This window comes from Nothobranchius furzeri, chromosome 8, assembly GCF_043380555.1.
Source record: "Nothobranchius furzeri strain GRZ-AD chromosome 8, NfurGRZ-RIMD1, whole genome shotgun sequence".
NCBI lineage: Eukaryota > Metazoa > Chordata > Actinopteri > Cyprinodontiformes > Nothobranchiidae > Nothobranchius > Nothobranchius furzeri.
The window spans coordinates 78,706,837-78,723,635 of NC_091748.1; the positions used below are offsets into that span (position 1 = coordinate 78,706,837).

Consider the following 16,799-nt stretch of genomic DNA (forward strand, 5'->3'; position numbering starts at 1 on the left):
TCCCTATTGAATGGAGCTCTGTGGGGCAGGGGGCGTGTTTAGCAAAAAAAAAAAAAAAAGACATATTGCTTACATTTGATCACAGCACATGATGGGATAATCACTTTAACAGATTCTGAACAATCATACATCATTTTTGAAAGGGGAAAACTCCGGAATGCAGCTTTAAGTCGGATCCAACCGGCATGCACCGCACGCCGATCACTGGTATTCTAATCTGCGCAGAACTGGCTCATCTCGAACACGGCCATTTACTTCCTGGATTGTTGGATTGTCTGGGCATGGCAACGACACGTGTGACACAGCCAAGATGGCGTACGTGGGAACCGCCCTTTTGGCCTCATGAGGAGGGAAGTGGGAGGCTTTGTCCAGGATTATTACACGTCTGTGGAGGAGACCCAGAGGGAGTCTTCTCTGACGTGGCCCACCAGGAGAAGCTGGAGAGGGTCCAGGTGTCCATCATGAATCTGTTCCGTCTGCAGCCGTGAACAGATGGACAGACTCCCACTTTGACAACTGCTTCAGTTGAACTTTAACCTTTTGAGAAGAACAGCCCAGTAGCGTCCTCTTTAGCCCCGGATAAATGTGTGAAGTCACTTTTTGTTCTGCTGATAACAGCTGGAGGACAGAAATGAAACCAGCTCACGGATGAAGCTGGTTTTATTTCCGTCCTCGGAGTCCAAACTGCTCCCGCTGACGTGGTTTACAGCCGCTCCAGCTGAACTTTACCCGTTTTATGATGCTGCACCTGAAGAAAAGGAGCTGGACGGGAGCCGGGATGTTTAGAAGAGCAGAGTCTGAGCTGCACCATGAGGTGAGTGCAGATGTCTGCATTAATACCGGATTGACTTTATTTATGGAGAAATCCTTAGTTATTACTTTACTGTCTCATCTCCCTCAGAGGGCTCGTCCCAATCATTTCTTTTACTCTTTAGCCTTTTGTCCTTATTTGTTTTCCTCCTTTGCTGAACATCTAAACTCAACCTGTTGTCTGAGAGTTCACTTTCGTCCTTTTTGATGTCTTTCAGCTCTGCTCAGAGTCAGACAGGACTTTGGTCCAAACTGGAGGTCCTGGAGTGCCACTTCACCTGGGATCTGGCTCCTAGCAGGTCCCGACTGCTCCGCCTGCGGGACGAGCTGGAGGACATCGGCTCGGAGGAGGGATACTGCTGGCTGGGTCACATCTACAACCTGCAGGGCTTCGTTCACTGTCAGCTGGGCTTCGTCAAAGAGGCGCTGCGGTTTTTCTGCAGGGCCGCAGAGGCTTTCCGACAGCTCAGGAACACCGTCTCAGATGAGGGCCCGTGGCTGGTGGTGAATTACGGAAATCTGGCTTGGCTGCACCACCACCTGGGGGAGCAAGCCCAGAGTCAGGGATATCTGTCAAAGCTGGAGGCCCTGATGAGTGAATATCCGTCTCCGTGCCTGGATGAACCCCATCCAGAGATCTGTGCTGAAAAGGCCTGGACTCTGATGAAGTTTAGCAGCAGCGAGAAGCTGCTGGCTGCAGATTACTTCCAGAGGGCCATCAGAATGCAGCCAGACATGGTGGAGTGGCAAACCAGCCGAGTGCTGGCTTTAGTAAATGCCTTCATGCACCAAAGAGCACACACGGATGTGGACATCTTAGAGAAAATGAAGATTGCCAAAGAGCACGACCCAGATAACTTGTACCTCGCTGCTCTTTACCTGGAAGCTCGAGCTCAGAAAGGAGCAAAAGTTCAGGATGAGGCACACAAGTTGGCCAGGAGAGTTTTAGCAAAGCCGGTGAGCAGCTACAGCGGCATCAAGCCATTACTGCGGCTCTACAGGATCCACGTCTCCATGGATGAAGCCATCGATTTAGCAGAGGAGGCTCTGGAAAGGCATCCAGGTGCACGCTACATAAAGAGATGTGCTGCAATCTGCTACAAGAGGAAAGTCTTCTCGCAGAGCAACAGTCACCTGGAGCCCAGCCGGATGCACAGAGCCATCAGTCTCCACAGAGAGGTCATCGCTCTCTACCCTCATTCCTCTCTCCAGATGCAAACATCTCTGGCAAACATTCACGCAAAATTAAATCAGCGAGCAGAAGCTGAGGAAATGTTTCAGGAACTGCTGAGAACTGACCTGGACGCTGAAGGAGAGCAGATGGTTTGCAGTTATTATGCAAAATATTTAGAGTTCAGTCAAAAGGAGAAGCACAGGTCGGTAAAATATTACATGACAGCAGCAGCTGTCCCACATCAGTCCTTCTACAGGGAGGACAGCATCAGAAGGCTGGAGAAGATCAGAGAAGAGAACCTGCCGCCCACGAGCAGAGAGGTCCACGAGTTCCTGCTGGATCTGACAGACTGACCCGGATTCATGCGTGTTTACCGGGATGATAAACACGAAGGAAACAGACGAATAAAGTCTAAATTAAGGTTTTGTGTTAATAAAATTATCTTTAATACATTTTAATTTTTTCTGCTACTTATTGGAACTCATTTATTTATTTATTTAGTTCACAAAAGTAAAATATTCTGATTAAAAATAAAATATTTGAAATGTTGCTTCTGTCAGTTACTGGAGTAAAATGAGAAAGAATCCACTCAACATTTAGAGATTTAAAAAATCTCAATTAACTGATTTTAACCTTTTGCCCCCCCCCCCCCCCCCCCCCCCCCGGTCTTTTTTATTCTGGTTTTTACTTTCTTCTGACTGATCATGAACTTTGTGATCGATTGCTCTGGTCTACAGTGTGCTGTCCTGACGACAGACCGGTACAACGCCCAATAAATTATTAGCAAAAATCAGAATTAAGAAATAAACACAATGAAATGAACCGGTTCCAACGTTGTTTGAACCAATTTTTACGGCTAAACGAAACTAAAATTAATCGACTCTTTCGGTTCCCAAACGGCTCCTCACATTTTTTGTGCCTGAGCCACCTCAGCTGGTTCCTCTCGGCATAGTTTTTAAACTAATTTATCACCAGAAATCATGTAAAATCCATCTGTCCATTTTCATCCGCTTATCCGGAGTTGGGTCGCGGGGGCAGCTTCTACTAGCTGAGACGTTCTCTGCTGTTTCCTGGACTCTAAACCAACAGCAGCCTTCCCCGTCGTTAGCCAAGATGGGTGAGCCCATGAATGTTAGTGACAGTGTCACGTAGATCTGCCAGGCTTTCCTAGAGATTCCCCGTCAGTTTTCTATCAGAAGCTAATAAAGGAGATAGATGTAGGAGACTATTTTCATGTTCAGCCTGCATGAAACACTCAGAGTGCCTGATTATCAGAAATAATAATTAAAACATGTTTTTCGGTGTTCAACACCTTTAACAATACAGTCTCTGAACAAATAAACATTAACGTGTATTACATAATATACAAGTACTACATGTAGCAAAATCACATGACTTTTTTATTACTTTATTTTTTTTAATATAAAACAAATCACGGTACAAAAACATAAAAACACGCTCTGCCGACGTGGCTTGTGACGTTTTGACGTAGGCTGTTAATGAACTTCCGGTTTGGATGTTAAAAGAACGTCCGGGTCGTTTTGGCTGCTCGTCGTTCATAAACTACAGAAACGTTTGTTTCCCATGAGCAGTCCGGTTTAAGTCGTTGCCGACGGGCTGAGAGCAGACACATCAGAAGGTTTCCTCCGTGAAGAATCAACTCTGGTAAACTTTAGAGAACGCTTCCGCGCCGCGCGAGCTGCGCGAGCAGCAGCCCGAGTTTCATACAAAAAACGTCTAAATTAAACAAAAATCGGCTGCCAGCTAATGTTACTTCCGTCACTAACGTCATTTTTACCTCATAACAATTGTTGGGTTGTTCTGAAATGTTCGGCTTGAAATGTTCCCGCTAGACTAATAAATCCGTTATTTTCCTACGAATATTGTTGCATTTTAAGCTAATTCTGGTGTATCACCGCTAACAGTTAAATTTGGGTGTTGATGGTTTTTGTTTATGCCGAATTGGTAAAATAAAAAAAATCGTATTTCGTGTATTTAAATGTAAGACACGTGACCTTTTCCTCAATCATCAGCGTGAACTGTGTTTTAGGTGGATTTGTCGTCTAAGATGAACATTGGCTCTAAGAATAAGAAACGTGTGGTTCTGCTCAGCCGCCCAGAACTTCCTAATGTGGACCAGATCCTGGAGGACATCAGCAAGGCTGCTCCTGATGATCCGGTCTTCAACGTCCTGGAGAAAACTGGGAAAGGCGAGTCCACATAGATGACCTTATAACAAACACGGTTATCTTCTTAGTTTAAATCAAAACTTGTCTTGTTCTGTTTAACACTTCACAATAAAAGCCCATTTCTGTTTTGATGTTCAGCATCTTGGTTACATCATGTTTAAGAAAAACGAGCAAAACAGTTTTTAAGATGGCCAAGAATGATATTCTTTATAAAATCAGGGATGCTTGTGTTTCATGGCCTTGCTCCATCATTCTGGATTCTGGTTGTTGAGCTTTGGTCTCATCTGCTCTCTGCAGAATGGTCCCTCCTTGCAGACAGTGAGGTGGAGCACCGGTTCCTGCAGTGTCGCCGGTACCTGGAGCTGAATGAGCGGCTGCGGGAGGCTCAAGGCCAGCTCCAGCGGCAGTGGGAAGAGCTACTGGCTGTGGGAGAGCAGCTGGACAGAAAAGTGGAAGAGATCAAAGGTCAACTTCTCTGACTCTACACCATTTCTGCTTGGGACACTTTCTCTGAACTCTGACTGGTCCAAGTGCCTTTGAGCCAGACAGCAGTGGCGCCACAGTGCTGGATGAGTTTTGAACTCTCAAATGGGCCGGGCTCTGCCGACCTCGTATCTGCCTCGCAGTAAAAGCTGCAGAAAGTCTTCTTTTGAAAGGATAACAGCCGTTTGGCTCACAGTGAAGGAAACGCAACGATGAGTCACATGAAAAGTAAATCTGAGAAGAAAGGAGAGTAAATCAGGAGAAACGGACAGAAATGAACAAATGCACAACTTTAATGTTTGTAATAAAAGTAAGTTCATCTGGAAAAGCAAAGCTGACCGGGGAAAAGTAAATATTAAAATGATCGTAAGCATTTTATTTTTGTCGTTTCTTCTCCGTACACAGAAATATTTAAAGTTTTCTAAATACATGAAATATTTTTAAAATGATTTGATTGTTATAAAAGGTTGTAAAAACAAGAGCAAACAGATGGAAAGCATTTTTAAAATAATGCCCAAACAAACAAAATCAAGACTAAAAGGTTAACATTTAAAGGACCACTTACCAACATTAAAACACCGGGTTACCCAAACAGAAGGTGTTTTAAAAAACACACGTTGATATTAAAAATCGACGCACTAAGAAAACACCCGAGTGTTTTAAAATCCCAAAGTCGGCAAACTACGATGTTAACCTTAAAACAGAGTCAACATCAAACAAAGATTCATTTGGATCACTCAGAGTTAAAACTATTAAAGTTAAAACTCATCAAAACGAAGGTGTTGAAACCAAAACGAGGCCTGGAGGACAGCAGAACCCTGCAGCCTTTTACCCCGGGTGTGGGTCATCAGGAGGATTCAGCTCAGCTGGGCTCCTCAGCAGCCTGGAGGAGAGGAGGAGGAGGGGCGGGGTGATCCTGGCTCCTGCACCTGAAGAGGCCAGGCTGGTGGTCATAACACTGTTCATGGTTAAATAACAGAGGAAACCAGGTGAATGTGAACTCTTACAACTTCATAAAACCGATGAGAATCTGCATGTGTACCTTGTCTCTCACTCACACACACACACACACACACCTGGTTCAGATCCCTAACCCTTGTTCAGCGCCGACCTGCTGACACATAAAATAGAAAAGCAGTTGAGCTCAGCTGTGGTGCGTTCGCTGACCCCATAAAACGACTAAAAAAACTGATGTTTGACTTTAAATGGGTGTATTAATATTTATTTACTTTCCAGACTAAATTATTTGAAGTAGCTCAGTTTGCTGGAAAACGGTCTTTTCTGTTTTCATGACCACCTCCCATTTGTGCATCTGTGCCGTATAAAAGTAGAAATAAACGTCATCAAACTGAACATGAAAACACAAACTTCTGTTTGATGTTTCTCATTAAACACGAACGCCTGAAGGAAGTCCACCAGACCGTTTTAAGGAATCACATCACTTTTATTGGAATGAAACATTTATAATGACACACTTCTGCTGTTTGCATGTTTGTCGCGACCCCGTGACCCCGCCTGCCATCTTGTTCACATGCAGGATGAGATGTTTTGTACCATTCTGCTCCAAACGGGTCGGATCCAGACGTGAACAAAGTCAGCGGCAACACCAACCACAACTCTCATCTCCTTTAACTTCATATTTAGTTTTTAGGGGCCAGGGGCGTGTCCAGGGAGTGGCCTGGGGTAGCACATGCCACCCTTGGAATCTGATTGGCCACCCCAGGTGCCACCACACTAATTTACCTTTAAATAGGCTTTTCATTGTCCACAAACGGCTTGGGGGTAAAACAAAAAAAGCATAACCATTGGTGCCACCCATGCACAAAGTTGTGCCTCACCTGGGCCACCCCATTTTAAAAGATCTGGACACGCCACTGTTAGGGCCGTGAAGTCATTCCCACATCCTAAATCTGTCTTTTCAAGGTTAAACAGAGGACTACAGACTACTGCCAGTCCTAATCTGTCTGACACGTCAGCAAGGGCAGTAAATTTATTCATAATCTATAAATGAATAATTGTCATTTGACATCATGGTCACAGATGTTGATAATTACCGTAAAAACCACCCAAATACCTATTTTTCTTTTACACTTATGTAGTTTGCGACAATGAAAACGAATTACGAGCAGCAGGCTTTTTCTACTGGAACGTTGGGATTTTAACGGTTCCCGGATTTCTTTCTCTTCTTGGAATGATGCTGCTGTTCATGTTCTCACTTCTTTCGGTTGGTTTGGTACTGAAAAGACAGATTTCAGAAGGATGTTGGCCTTTAAAAAGCTGCCAGGGTTTGGTTCGGTACAGGGTGGTCTCTGAGTAAACAGCCCCGTAACGCAGGCTAAACACTCTCCCATCCACACCTACAGGCACACGTGAAGGAGGGACGGGTACGACTACAGAGAATACTCATAATCCTCTCCAACTATTGCTACTTTTACAGCAACACGGTTAAGCAGAAACGAACATGTTGTGCAGAGTTGAAGAGCTAAGTGCCGGATCCAGGTCCGTACCACCACAAGCCTCATGGCGCAGAAATGGGGACAGAATTAAGAAGATTAAGCTTTCAGAAAAGGAGACGATCTCAGCCAAATGTTGGTGCTGAAACGATGTGACCTAAAACAAAATACTGGTTTTAGTCCTGGATTTCTAATGCAGACGCCCTCTTTACTCCATAAACGCCCTCCTCTTTGACTTGTTTTATCCTGATGTGTCATCATGGCCAGAGGCGCTAATCTCCAGGGACGTCCTGGTTAATAAAAGGTTATTGCCAGTGTTGAAACTTTAGATCTATTCTATGATTTATGTGGGTCCTATTATATATTTTTAGTTTCAAGAGGCCTCTAACATTTTAACATTTGTTTTATTTTATTTTACAAACCATTCCCTTTTACCAGGCCACAGTTGTAAATAAAATAATTGTTTTTAATCTGGTTTTTGCTGGTTTTAATAAAGGGTTAAAAAGTCTGATTGGTTAAAAACAACAAACTAACGTACTTATGAAGGATTTAGCAAAAAAATCTGTCTCTCGAAGGGATTTGAGCTCTAAAGTTTCAGTACACTCCAGAATGAGCCTGCTGTTGTTGACCACGCCCACCCATCCCCTGATAGGCTGCTGTTACAACCCCGGCACTGGGGGGGGGGGGGGGGGGGAATCATGTGTGGAGAGGAGGGGGTCACATAAAACTTAACAGGAGGAAAAATGAGGCACAAAACGAACAAACACGAAACGAGAACGCCTATATTCTTACAAAAAGAGTACCGTATTTTTTGGAGTATAAGTCGCACCAGCCATAAAATGTAAAACGAAGAAGAGAAAAACATATATAAGTCGCATTTTGGGGGGGAATTTTATTATTTTTCTTACAAAATCTGAGACCAAGCATTTCACACTGCAAGACAAGTACCAGTAACAATAAAAGAATAAACAACGCGGGCGCAGCAGCGCGCCACGGTCTCCAGCAGAGGATGGCGGTGTTTCAAACCCTCCCAGCGGGGCAGAGGAGCTGAAACCTGGACCGGAGCCGGTGTCGGTACAGGATCGGCTCGGGGTCCTTCGACTGCCGATAACGTCACATTACTGCAAATCTCGGCTTTCACACATACGACACATAAGACATCAGCAGTTTTGTTAATAAATTCTTGTTTGTCAACACCTGAATGTTTTCTTTATAATTGTAATTTGTTAATAAAACACCATATTATCTTTGTTTTGTAAAGAATGTGAAACTGCATAAAACCAACATCGGACTGACAAACAATAGAACAGTTCTTATATGTGAAGCCACATCTGTTAGTATTAATGTGGAGTTCTTCTGTATATTTCCTTAGTTGTTATCTTGGTGTCTTTCAATAAAGTTCTTATATTTTATTTTGCCCCATTTCATCAACATCAAGAGCTTTTGAGGGTCACCGTTTATCATTTGCTTATATTTTACATTTCCTTTAGAAATTCAAACATATTTTCTCCAAAACGTGTTGATTTTTGGACTACAGGACTACAACCACTAAGACTACAACCGCAAATTTGTTCTGACCAATCAAAATCATAACGTGATAACGTCTCTTCCGTAAGCTTCATGTTCAGCCAATCAACTACTTTGACATCATCGGCAGTCGAAGGACCCCGAGCCGATCCTGCACCGACACCGGCCCGCAGCAGCGCGCAACGGTCTCCAGCAGGTGATGGCGGGGAAGGGGAGCTCATTCCTGGTCCAGAGCCGGCCCACAGCAGCGCGGTATACATAATTTGGTATATAAGTCGCAGGACCAGCCAGATTATGAATAAAAGTGCGACTTACAGTCCGGAAAATACGATAAGTTATTTAACGGATTTAAATGAACTGAAATGCAGAGATTTCACCTGCTCAAAACGGGCTACAATTAAATAAGGAATGATCCTTTTTATGCAAATTCTAATCTAAACGAAAATAGTCCCGTTATCTACTAACTTAACTCAAAATTCCCTGGAGGGACAAACTCTAGAACACAAAAATTAAGATCAAAAAGCGATCTTCTCAACCACGTTCACTCTCCCAAAACCGGGTGGGCGTTCAACAGATTCAAAAAGGGCAACACCAAAGATCATGTAATGATTGTTCCAAGTTAGCGCAGTTAGCGTTGCTCACAAACATTCTTAGCTCTAATGTAATCTCTGTTTTCAAAGTACCAACAACCACGGAGGTCTTTAACGACTGGTTGAGATCACCGCCGTTTGTCTCCCGTGTAAGTAAATAACGGGAATGTTGTCCAGCTACGCTCATCAGTTGCCGGCAGGAGCGCGGGTCTGGACCAACCAGGAGGCCGGAAGGCTGGAACTGCAGGGAGAGTTTTGGGCGGCGTCTATAACAGCTGCTATCGGGGGAGGAGCTTGGATATCCAGGAGGGGCTCCAAGTAGAGCCGCTGCCCCTCTAGCATCCACAAGTAAGAGGGGTGGTATGCTAATTTTTGTGAATGTGACAGCTCAATAATGGGGAAAACCCCAGCTTACTTTAGACCTATACTTCCTGAAGCAAAACACTGTCAGAAAATACAGTTTGCTTCACCCTCTCTTTAAATTCCTATTTATAAAGAAGGGTGAGATCCACCTTGCAACACAAAAAGATTGGGAAAGGTGAGTTTTTGTAAAATATGCTCTCTTTAAAGCAGGAAGAACACAATGATGAATTACTTTGTTGTTGGTAATAGCTAGTAGCTTAGTAGCTAGCCAGCTGTATCGTACCGCTCAATAGTCTCAGTGCTGTCCCTTTTGCTGCACCAGAAGGCCCAATCACCTCTGACCCCATGTTCTTCACACACTTGATATCGGGCAACACCTGAATCTAATATCAAATAAATTCCACAGCATTAACATGTACATTAGCATTGTGTTAGCATGTGGCTACAATGTTTTTCTACTGATTTTGAGTGTTCATAAGTCTTTTGTGACATGAGAACTTAAATGGCGCTGGGCTTAAAAAGCTGTTCCACCTCAGTGTTGTCAGTGATTACGCGTGTGTGTATACAGTCGAATATATTAGCATGCTGTCAGGGAGTAACTCTCACCAGGAGGATTCCGTATACCTGCATGTTATTTACAATACCAAAGGTGACAGGACCCAGGGTTACTGAGAGTTTGGAACGTGGCAGACTGTTGCAGTAGTTTCTGTGACGGAAATGGGTTGCAGTTTGTGTCAGAGTGAACATTTATGGTAATTACTACTTGAAATTAAAACGGTTAGTTATACACCATGTCAGGGCAAGAGAGAAAGCTAACTTTATGGAATTCAGAGTGTCAGGATTACTTACTGAACCCAGTTAACTGTTATGTCAGTTTTAATTTCCAGTATAGGGATGCAAAGTGGATGTCTGCTAATACTGGGATTTTAAAATGACTGTGTATGGTGATTAAATATCAAGACAATTAGGGATGTCCCATTCCGATATCGATATCGGAAGTAATTCGATATCGGCCCAAAAACACTGTATCGGATTATATCGGACTGCGTCAAAACTGTCCGATGTAAGCAGTCCGTTAAGGTTCACATTTTTGCAACCAATGGTTAAAAAAAAATTGCCATTTTTTCATACTTACTATTATTGGCTCTTCTTCTCTGATTAAGTAACATCACTTGATCAATCCTTTCATACATTCCACACTACAAAACAGGTAAACGTATGTATGATTTGTGCTGATATCGTATCGTATCGTATCGATATCGGTATCGGTCAATCCTGAAGGCTGCAACATTGGTATCGTATCGGAAGTGAAAAAGTTGTATCGGGACATCGCTAAAGACGATAGCTATGTCCCACAACTGCTTTATCCTGAACCACAGACACGTTGCATCAGCACTGCAAAAAACTGCCTTTTGATTTAATGTTTACATTCGAGCTGAGCATGCTTTATTAAGCTAAGTCCTTGTACACATTGTCAGAGATGTCATGGGAAGCTCAACATTGGCACTTTTTAGACATGCTGATGTTCCAATAATCTGCATCAGAAACTTTAATGGGCTACCTGAAAGTTGGATTGAAAAGGATGAGGGAACAGAACGTTTGACACATGGCTTAATGTAGAAGTTCTTGAAGTGCATAGCATGTCTAAAAAGAACATTAATGTTAAGCTGCCAAATATACCACAAGGTGCAACTGAGAAAGTAGGAGTAAAATTAGAATATTCTGGTGTTTATAGCTTGAGTATTAATAAAACACAGACACTGGAATAACAGTGAGAATAATACTAGTTATCCGTTACATCAATTGGAAGAAATGTTTCATCACAAATGGCTTCACCAAACCTCCTGGGCTACAAACATCTTATTTGTTGAGCAGTGAAGCAACAGCTAAAAGCTTTGATGTACGGTACATAAAAATACTTTACAACTCACTGAATGTGTGTCCTTGTTGAGATTTGGGCTCTCTACCGCAGTTAGAACCTTTTCAAACAGTAGTCCTGTTTTGTTCTTCATAAGGTGGTATAACATTGTTCCAGTCAGTGGTGTCCAAGAAAGCGATGGTCATTCATGTGCTGAACTCCAGTTCATTGTCTCCTGCTTTCAGCTTCCACCTCACTGCTAGTGGACAATATTTACTTATCAAATACAAAAAAGTATAAAAAAAATGCCTTTTTCAGGTAAGATTTTCTCAGAAGTTTTTGTAGTGGTCCATTCCTATCAGACTTGTGTCAATGCGTACATCCAACTCGGTATGAACAGCAGATGGAAGCTCTGATCTATTGTTCTGAGAGAATATTTAGACTACAGTGAATGGGATACTAGAGAGTCAATGTCCAAGCTACAGGACCAGCCCACGTGTCCATCTGATTGCTGAGTTTCATTCTGGTGTCCTTCAAGTGGGCTAGTAATCCAAACAACGCTCTACGACTCTTTTTTTCCCACAGACTTTTCAGTGTTTGTTACTGCTTGGCTCTGCAAGTCTTGCAGGCGGCAGGACATGGGCCTCGGGATATAATTAAATGGAGTGACTCGGGCAGCCTTGCTTGGGGATCCTTGGCGGAAAGTGACAACTCCGCCAACGTGGTTGTCTGACGTACCTGTGGCGCTGTGGCTCCTTGTTGAACCATCTGACTCTGTGTCCTGAAGGTTAGCCCCAGAATTAGCACTAAATTTTCTAAGGAGAGCCAATCTCGCTGCTTCCTCTGAGATGACCGGGGCAGTTTCAGCTTTTGGAGAGGTGCTTGAGTTAGTCTTGTTATGAGATAAATCTTCTGTCTGGACTGTTGCATCACTTGTCTTGCGAGAGGCAAGCAGAATAGTTGGGAGTTTACCTAGAAGAGCTGGTGGCTTCGGCTTTTCTCCATCAGGAGAAAGCACCAGTGGTAAAGCATTAGCAGGCAAAGTGCTTTTTAATATCTGAGGTACATCTTCGTCCCTGATTCTCCTCCAAGTCACTCCATCATTATGGCGTGATGTGGATCTTTGCCCCTTTTTCTTCGTATCATCCTCACTTTTTGCTCTTCCACTTGAATCAGATGAAGACGAACGTAGCGAAGAGCGACTGGTCACTCGACTCAGTATGTTAATGCTTGGTGATGAGGCATGCCGTTTGAAAGTATCTTTGTCATATTGTTGTCTGACTCCTGAGATTCTGCCTGGCCCATTTCGCTGGGCTACCCTGCAGGGACTTTCAGAGCTTGTTCTCCTAGCCTGCCGTCTTGCAGAAAAATCGCGTTCACTTGATGTTGCCCTTGACAGAGATGTAGCCTGTTTTTGAATGCCAGAGTTTGGTCTCTGGACTTGCTGTGCACATCCAGGCTCTTTTACTTGCAGCCTTCTTGGAGGTTGCACCACAGCCTTCAGCTCCTGACAGCGTGATGAGCAAAGGAAGACAGCAGAGGCTCCAGGAACTGCCCTGCGAGGGGACCCATTCTGTGATCTTGGTGGTGTGTTGTGAGGAGAGCCATCACGTGTTGAGGCTGTCTTTGACTCCTTAATAAAAGTCAGCTGTCTCAAAATTCCATTCCGATCGGAGTCGCTACTGCTTGAATGGGCAGAGGTCATTCTAACCAGGTCATGTCGGTTAGCTGGTGTCACCCTTTTCCCAACAAGCTGATTACTTTGCCTGCAGGATGTTTGATTGGTTACCAATGGAGACAGAGGTCTTGATTGCTTGAGGGAACTCTGCATGAAAGGGATCCGTACAGGTGACTTCTGAGTTTTGGGAGGGGGAGACTTCTCGTTTTTGTTTACAACAGGGGAGCGCCCCCTTCGTTCAGGGGGACTAGTAGCTGGTGAGCTACTACTGGATGTGTCAGACATTTTTTGGATGGATTTGTTTGTCCGAGTTGGTGATGTTATTTTCTTTTGTGACTGTTTGGAGGGAGTAGAGCTCTGAGATGATCCGGAGGAGGAACTTTTTGGTATTCTTGGGGGTGGAGTAGAACTCCTCTTTGGAAGAGAAAGTTCCATGTCCTGAGGGTAGCCTAATCTGTGAAGGCTTTTTGACCGGTGCTGAGCAAGATTAGGGTTTTTAGGAGCATCTGTCTTAGTTGGCACTTTTCTGGGGGGAGGTCTTTGTGACGGAGCCATCTCTTTTGTTGGTGTGTAGATCACTGTCCTGCCTCTAAACACCACTGGTAAGTTCGGAACTGGCTTGCGCTTTTCAAAGTCTAGAGGTTTATTAGCTTTTTTGTCTTTGGCAAACTTCTTTTCTTTGGGTGTGAAGCTGGACGTAGACATAAATGACAGAACTGACTCAGTCTCTTCAGAGGACGGCTCTTGGGACTTGGAAGCTTGCAGCCCAGTCACAACACAGTTGGCACCTTCCTGTATGGCTCTCCATTCAACACTGTTGAGGTCAGAGTCTTTATCCCATCCAGTGTCATCGCTGTCCATCTCTTGGTCAAGGTCCCATCCATCTGGGATGTTTTGTTTCTGAGCATTTTCTGCCTTTTTCTTCCTTGAAGCAAACTTTCGTCTTTGTTTGGGCATCGCAGAGGTTATGCATTTTTGAAGGAGGTCATCCTCTGAGTCCATGCTGACAGAACTTGGTGAGCTTTGTTCATCATACTGACAATGCACCATCAGTGCCTTTGTTTGTTGTGCCATATTCAGAGTTTTATTGTGTCTGTTCTTGTACCAAACTTGCTGGGCTTTTGATTTGTGATCCTCAAATTCAGCATCACTGAGTGAACTGAGTGATGAACTCAGTGAGTAACATGCCACGGACTCATCCCTCATCAGATGTTGTTTAATCCTCTGGAACCCTCTGGGATTTCCTTGGAAGTTGTCAGTCCTGCCTATATTTGTCATGCTTCGGGAGATGGTGTTTCTACTGCCTTCCCTAATCTGCTTTTTAACGCTTCGCTTGGGTATTTCTTCGATTTTGTCATCATAGAAACTGTTACTATCCTCAGAAGAATGTGTCATTTGTCGAATGATTTTGTTTCCTTTATTTGTTCCTGACTTCATGTTACTGTCTGTGTTTTGTTTTGTGGTGGGCAGTTCCAGCTTTCTGTGGGAGCCTTGACCTTGTTGCCTCCTTTGCTGATTAGGAGACCAATCGCGATTCTTTAGGTTTGCTACTCTGTCAGCAACCTCTTTGCTCTGCATCAGCAACTTCTGGGTGGGAATCACATGCTTGGTTGTCCGGCTCATTTGGACCTCAGGTAGATAGTTGGTCCTGTTTGGCTTGTGGAAGTGTGAGAATATTCTCAGGTCTTCAATCCTCTTTGCCTCACTGTTGACCAATTCCTTTTTGTTCAGACCCTTGGCTGTGCAGTCTTTAGCCCCCCTGTCCTTTAGAGGATACTGAAGCGTTTCGTCGCTCAACGATGTTGTGCTGGAGAAGTTCACAGGTGTACCGTCTGCAGAATCAGTATAGGAAGAATCATCCAATCTGAATTCTTTTTGTGGGTTGACAGTTCTTCTCTTAGAAAACATTGGGGGTTTGCCATTTGGAAGCATGTTAGCTGGCAGATGCATTTGTTTTCGAATCTGGGAGCTGAGTATATGAGGGGGGATAGTTGTCATTAGAGAAGGTCTCACCTTTCTGAACTTTGAAGGCATTGCTGAGTTGATGCATTCCTTTAAAATTTCAATGTCATCATCGGAGTTACCCTCACTGTATTGCTCCCGAGCGTCAAAACCGTGCCCATCTCCATCAAGGAAAGGTAGGTTCTCATCATGTTGTTGCAGCAGAGGGGTTAGTTTCAGCTCCACGTCTTTTTGTATGTAGTGCTCATGAAGAGGCAGAGCACTTAAGCTAGAAGCACAGGAAAAGTTTTCAATGGGTTTTTCAACTGTGAAGTAGATCATAGTGTCCAGGTCTGGTGGAAGGTTAAACCTTTCCTTGGAATCTGTGATTTCCATGAACTTGCGCAGGCTGCTTTCCCATTGTCCTGCTATTCCTGCAGCTTGCGGTTCCTGTAGATTTGGCTCAACACAACATGGAGTCTTACTCCGACTAGGTGGCATAGTTTGTCCTGGGCTATCTGGTAGATCACTGGGGCTTATCGTTCCATCGATCATCTCACTGCATGGATCACTTTGGATTGAACTGGCAATCGATGGAGACTCAAAACTGCCCAGCGAACTGACTGAGCTACAGCGGCTCAAAACTAGAGGTGTTTCATGGATGTAGTTATCAGAGGAACTGGAAGGAGATCTGTCTTCCAATAAAGCAGGTGAAGCTCCTCTAAGGAACACCTTTTCCTTTTTGCTGGGGAATGGGATCTCAGTGGAACTCATCTCTTTGCTGGGAAAAGTTTTTGAGTCTGTCATCAAAAGCTGGCTGTCACTCAGATCTTCCAAGGTCTCATCCTCTTGTGCTTTATTCACCACCTCGCCATCCTCCACATCGATTATCTCTAATGATGAGTCACTCTCCAACTCATTTTCACTTTGTCCGTCTAGAGCTCCATCGCCAGAGGAGAGGGAGGATAGTGAACTGCAGCGGGAGAAGCAGATTGGAGTGTTTTCCACTGAGTATTTCTGGACTGTTTCCATAGTACCAACGGTTGGACTTCTGGCCGAATTCATGGGAGAAAATTTAGTGATGCTCCCACCAGTCATCACGGTGGGCACCCATGCTTGCCTCCTCATTGCCTGAGCCGCTTGCACATTAATGGCTGTCGTGGCAACCCCAAATTTGGCCACACTCTGAATGAGTGGAACGTGCTGGTATGAAGGAGAAAGTTTGATTGATTTCATGCTGACATCCGATGAGACTTTTGTGGATGCACTAACAGGTGATTGTACTTGTGGATCTTGGTTCTTTTCTATGTCTGCATGGCCAAGCTCTACAACTTTCACGTCTTTATTATCGACAGAATCTCTCTCTGGAATGTGCTGTTGGTCAGCCTCATTGAGGAGAGCCGATCCTACCTTCAGGTATTCTTGATGATCCACTTTTAAGTCAAGCTGGTTGGGTCGTTGTTGCGTTGACAGAGCTCTTGGAGAAGGTTGCAACTGGTCTTTGCTGCCGCAGTAGCCGTCACTAGTGCTGCCACTATTCAGGCTGTCTGTCGACAAACTTGAATGGGCCGCTTTTAAGCGTAAAAGAGTGTTTGCCCTGTTGAGGCGCTCTCTGTGGGCCAAACTGGCTGTACCAGAGAAACAGCAAGGGGAGCGTACATTTGCCGGAGCTTCATTGAGTTCATCCTGTCCATAAGGCCAATCGGCCAGGTGGTCCTCAGAGCTTAGGCTCA

At 44.2% G+C, this 16,799-nt stretch overlaps 3 protein-coding genes across 5 annotated transcripts in view; 2 read left to right on the forward strand and 1 right to left on the reverse strand.

Annotated features, from left to right (window-relative positions):
• Positions 1-677: 677 nt before the first annotated feature.
• Positions 678-2,533, forward strand: LOC107393100 (interferon-induced protein with tetratricopeptide repeats 1). The gene is made up of 2 exons (XM_015971270.3): positions 678-814; positions 1,029-2,533. The coding sequence occupies exons 1-2, from the start codon at positions 810-812 to the stop codon at positions 2,335-2,337; spliced, it is 1,314 nt and encodes a 437-aa protein (XP_015826756.1). The 5' UTR covers positions 678-809; the 3' UTR covers positions 2,338-2,533.
• A 928-nt stretch (positions 2,534-3,461) lies between these two features.
• On the forward strand, positions 3,462-5,032 carry c8h19orf25 (chromosome 8 C19orf25 homolog). Its single transcript, XM_015971271.3, has 3 exons — positions 3,462-3,649; positions 4,035-4,194; positions 4,471-5,032. Exons 2-3 carry the CDS (start codon positions 4,053-4,055, stop codon positions 4,650-4,652), a joined length of 324 nt encoding a protein of 107 aa, XP_015826757.1. The 5' UTR covers positions 3,462-3,649; positions 4,035-4,052; the 3' UTR covers positions 4,653-5,032.
• Positions 5,033-6,079: 1,047 nt separating this feature from the next.
• The window catches only part of apc2 (APC regulator of WNT signaling pathway 2), a 45,214-nt gene continuing 34,494 nt past the window's right edge, over positions 6,080-16,799 (reverse strand). For all 3 annotated transcript variants that reach the window (XM_054751976.2, XM_054751974.2, XM_054751975.2), the window contains exon 14: positions 6,080-16,799. This exon is cut by the window's right edge and continues 755 nt beyond it. In XM_054751976.2, coding sequence (XP_054607951.1) covers positions 12,010-16,799 — 4,790 coding nt within the window. In that variant the 3' untranslated portion in view covers positions 6,080-12,009.

Coding starts and splice junctions, on each gene's coding strand:
- c8h19orf25 (XM_015971271.3), top strand. CDS start 4,053: ATGAACATTGGCTCTAAGAATAAGAAACGTGTGGTTCTGCTCAGCCGC. Junction 4,195..4,470: donor CCTGGAGAAAACTGGGAAAG/GCGAGTCCACAT, acceptor TGCTCTCTGCAG/AATGGTCCCTCCTTGCAGAC.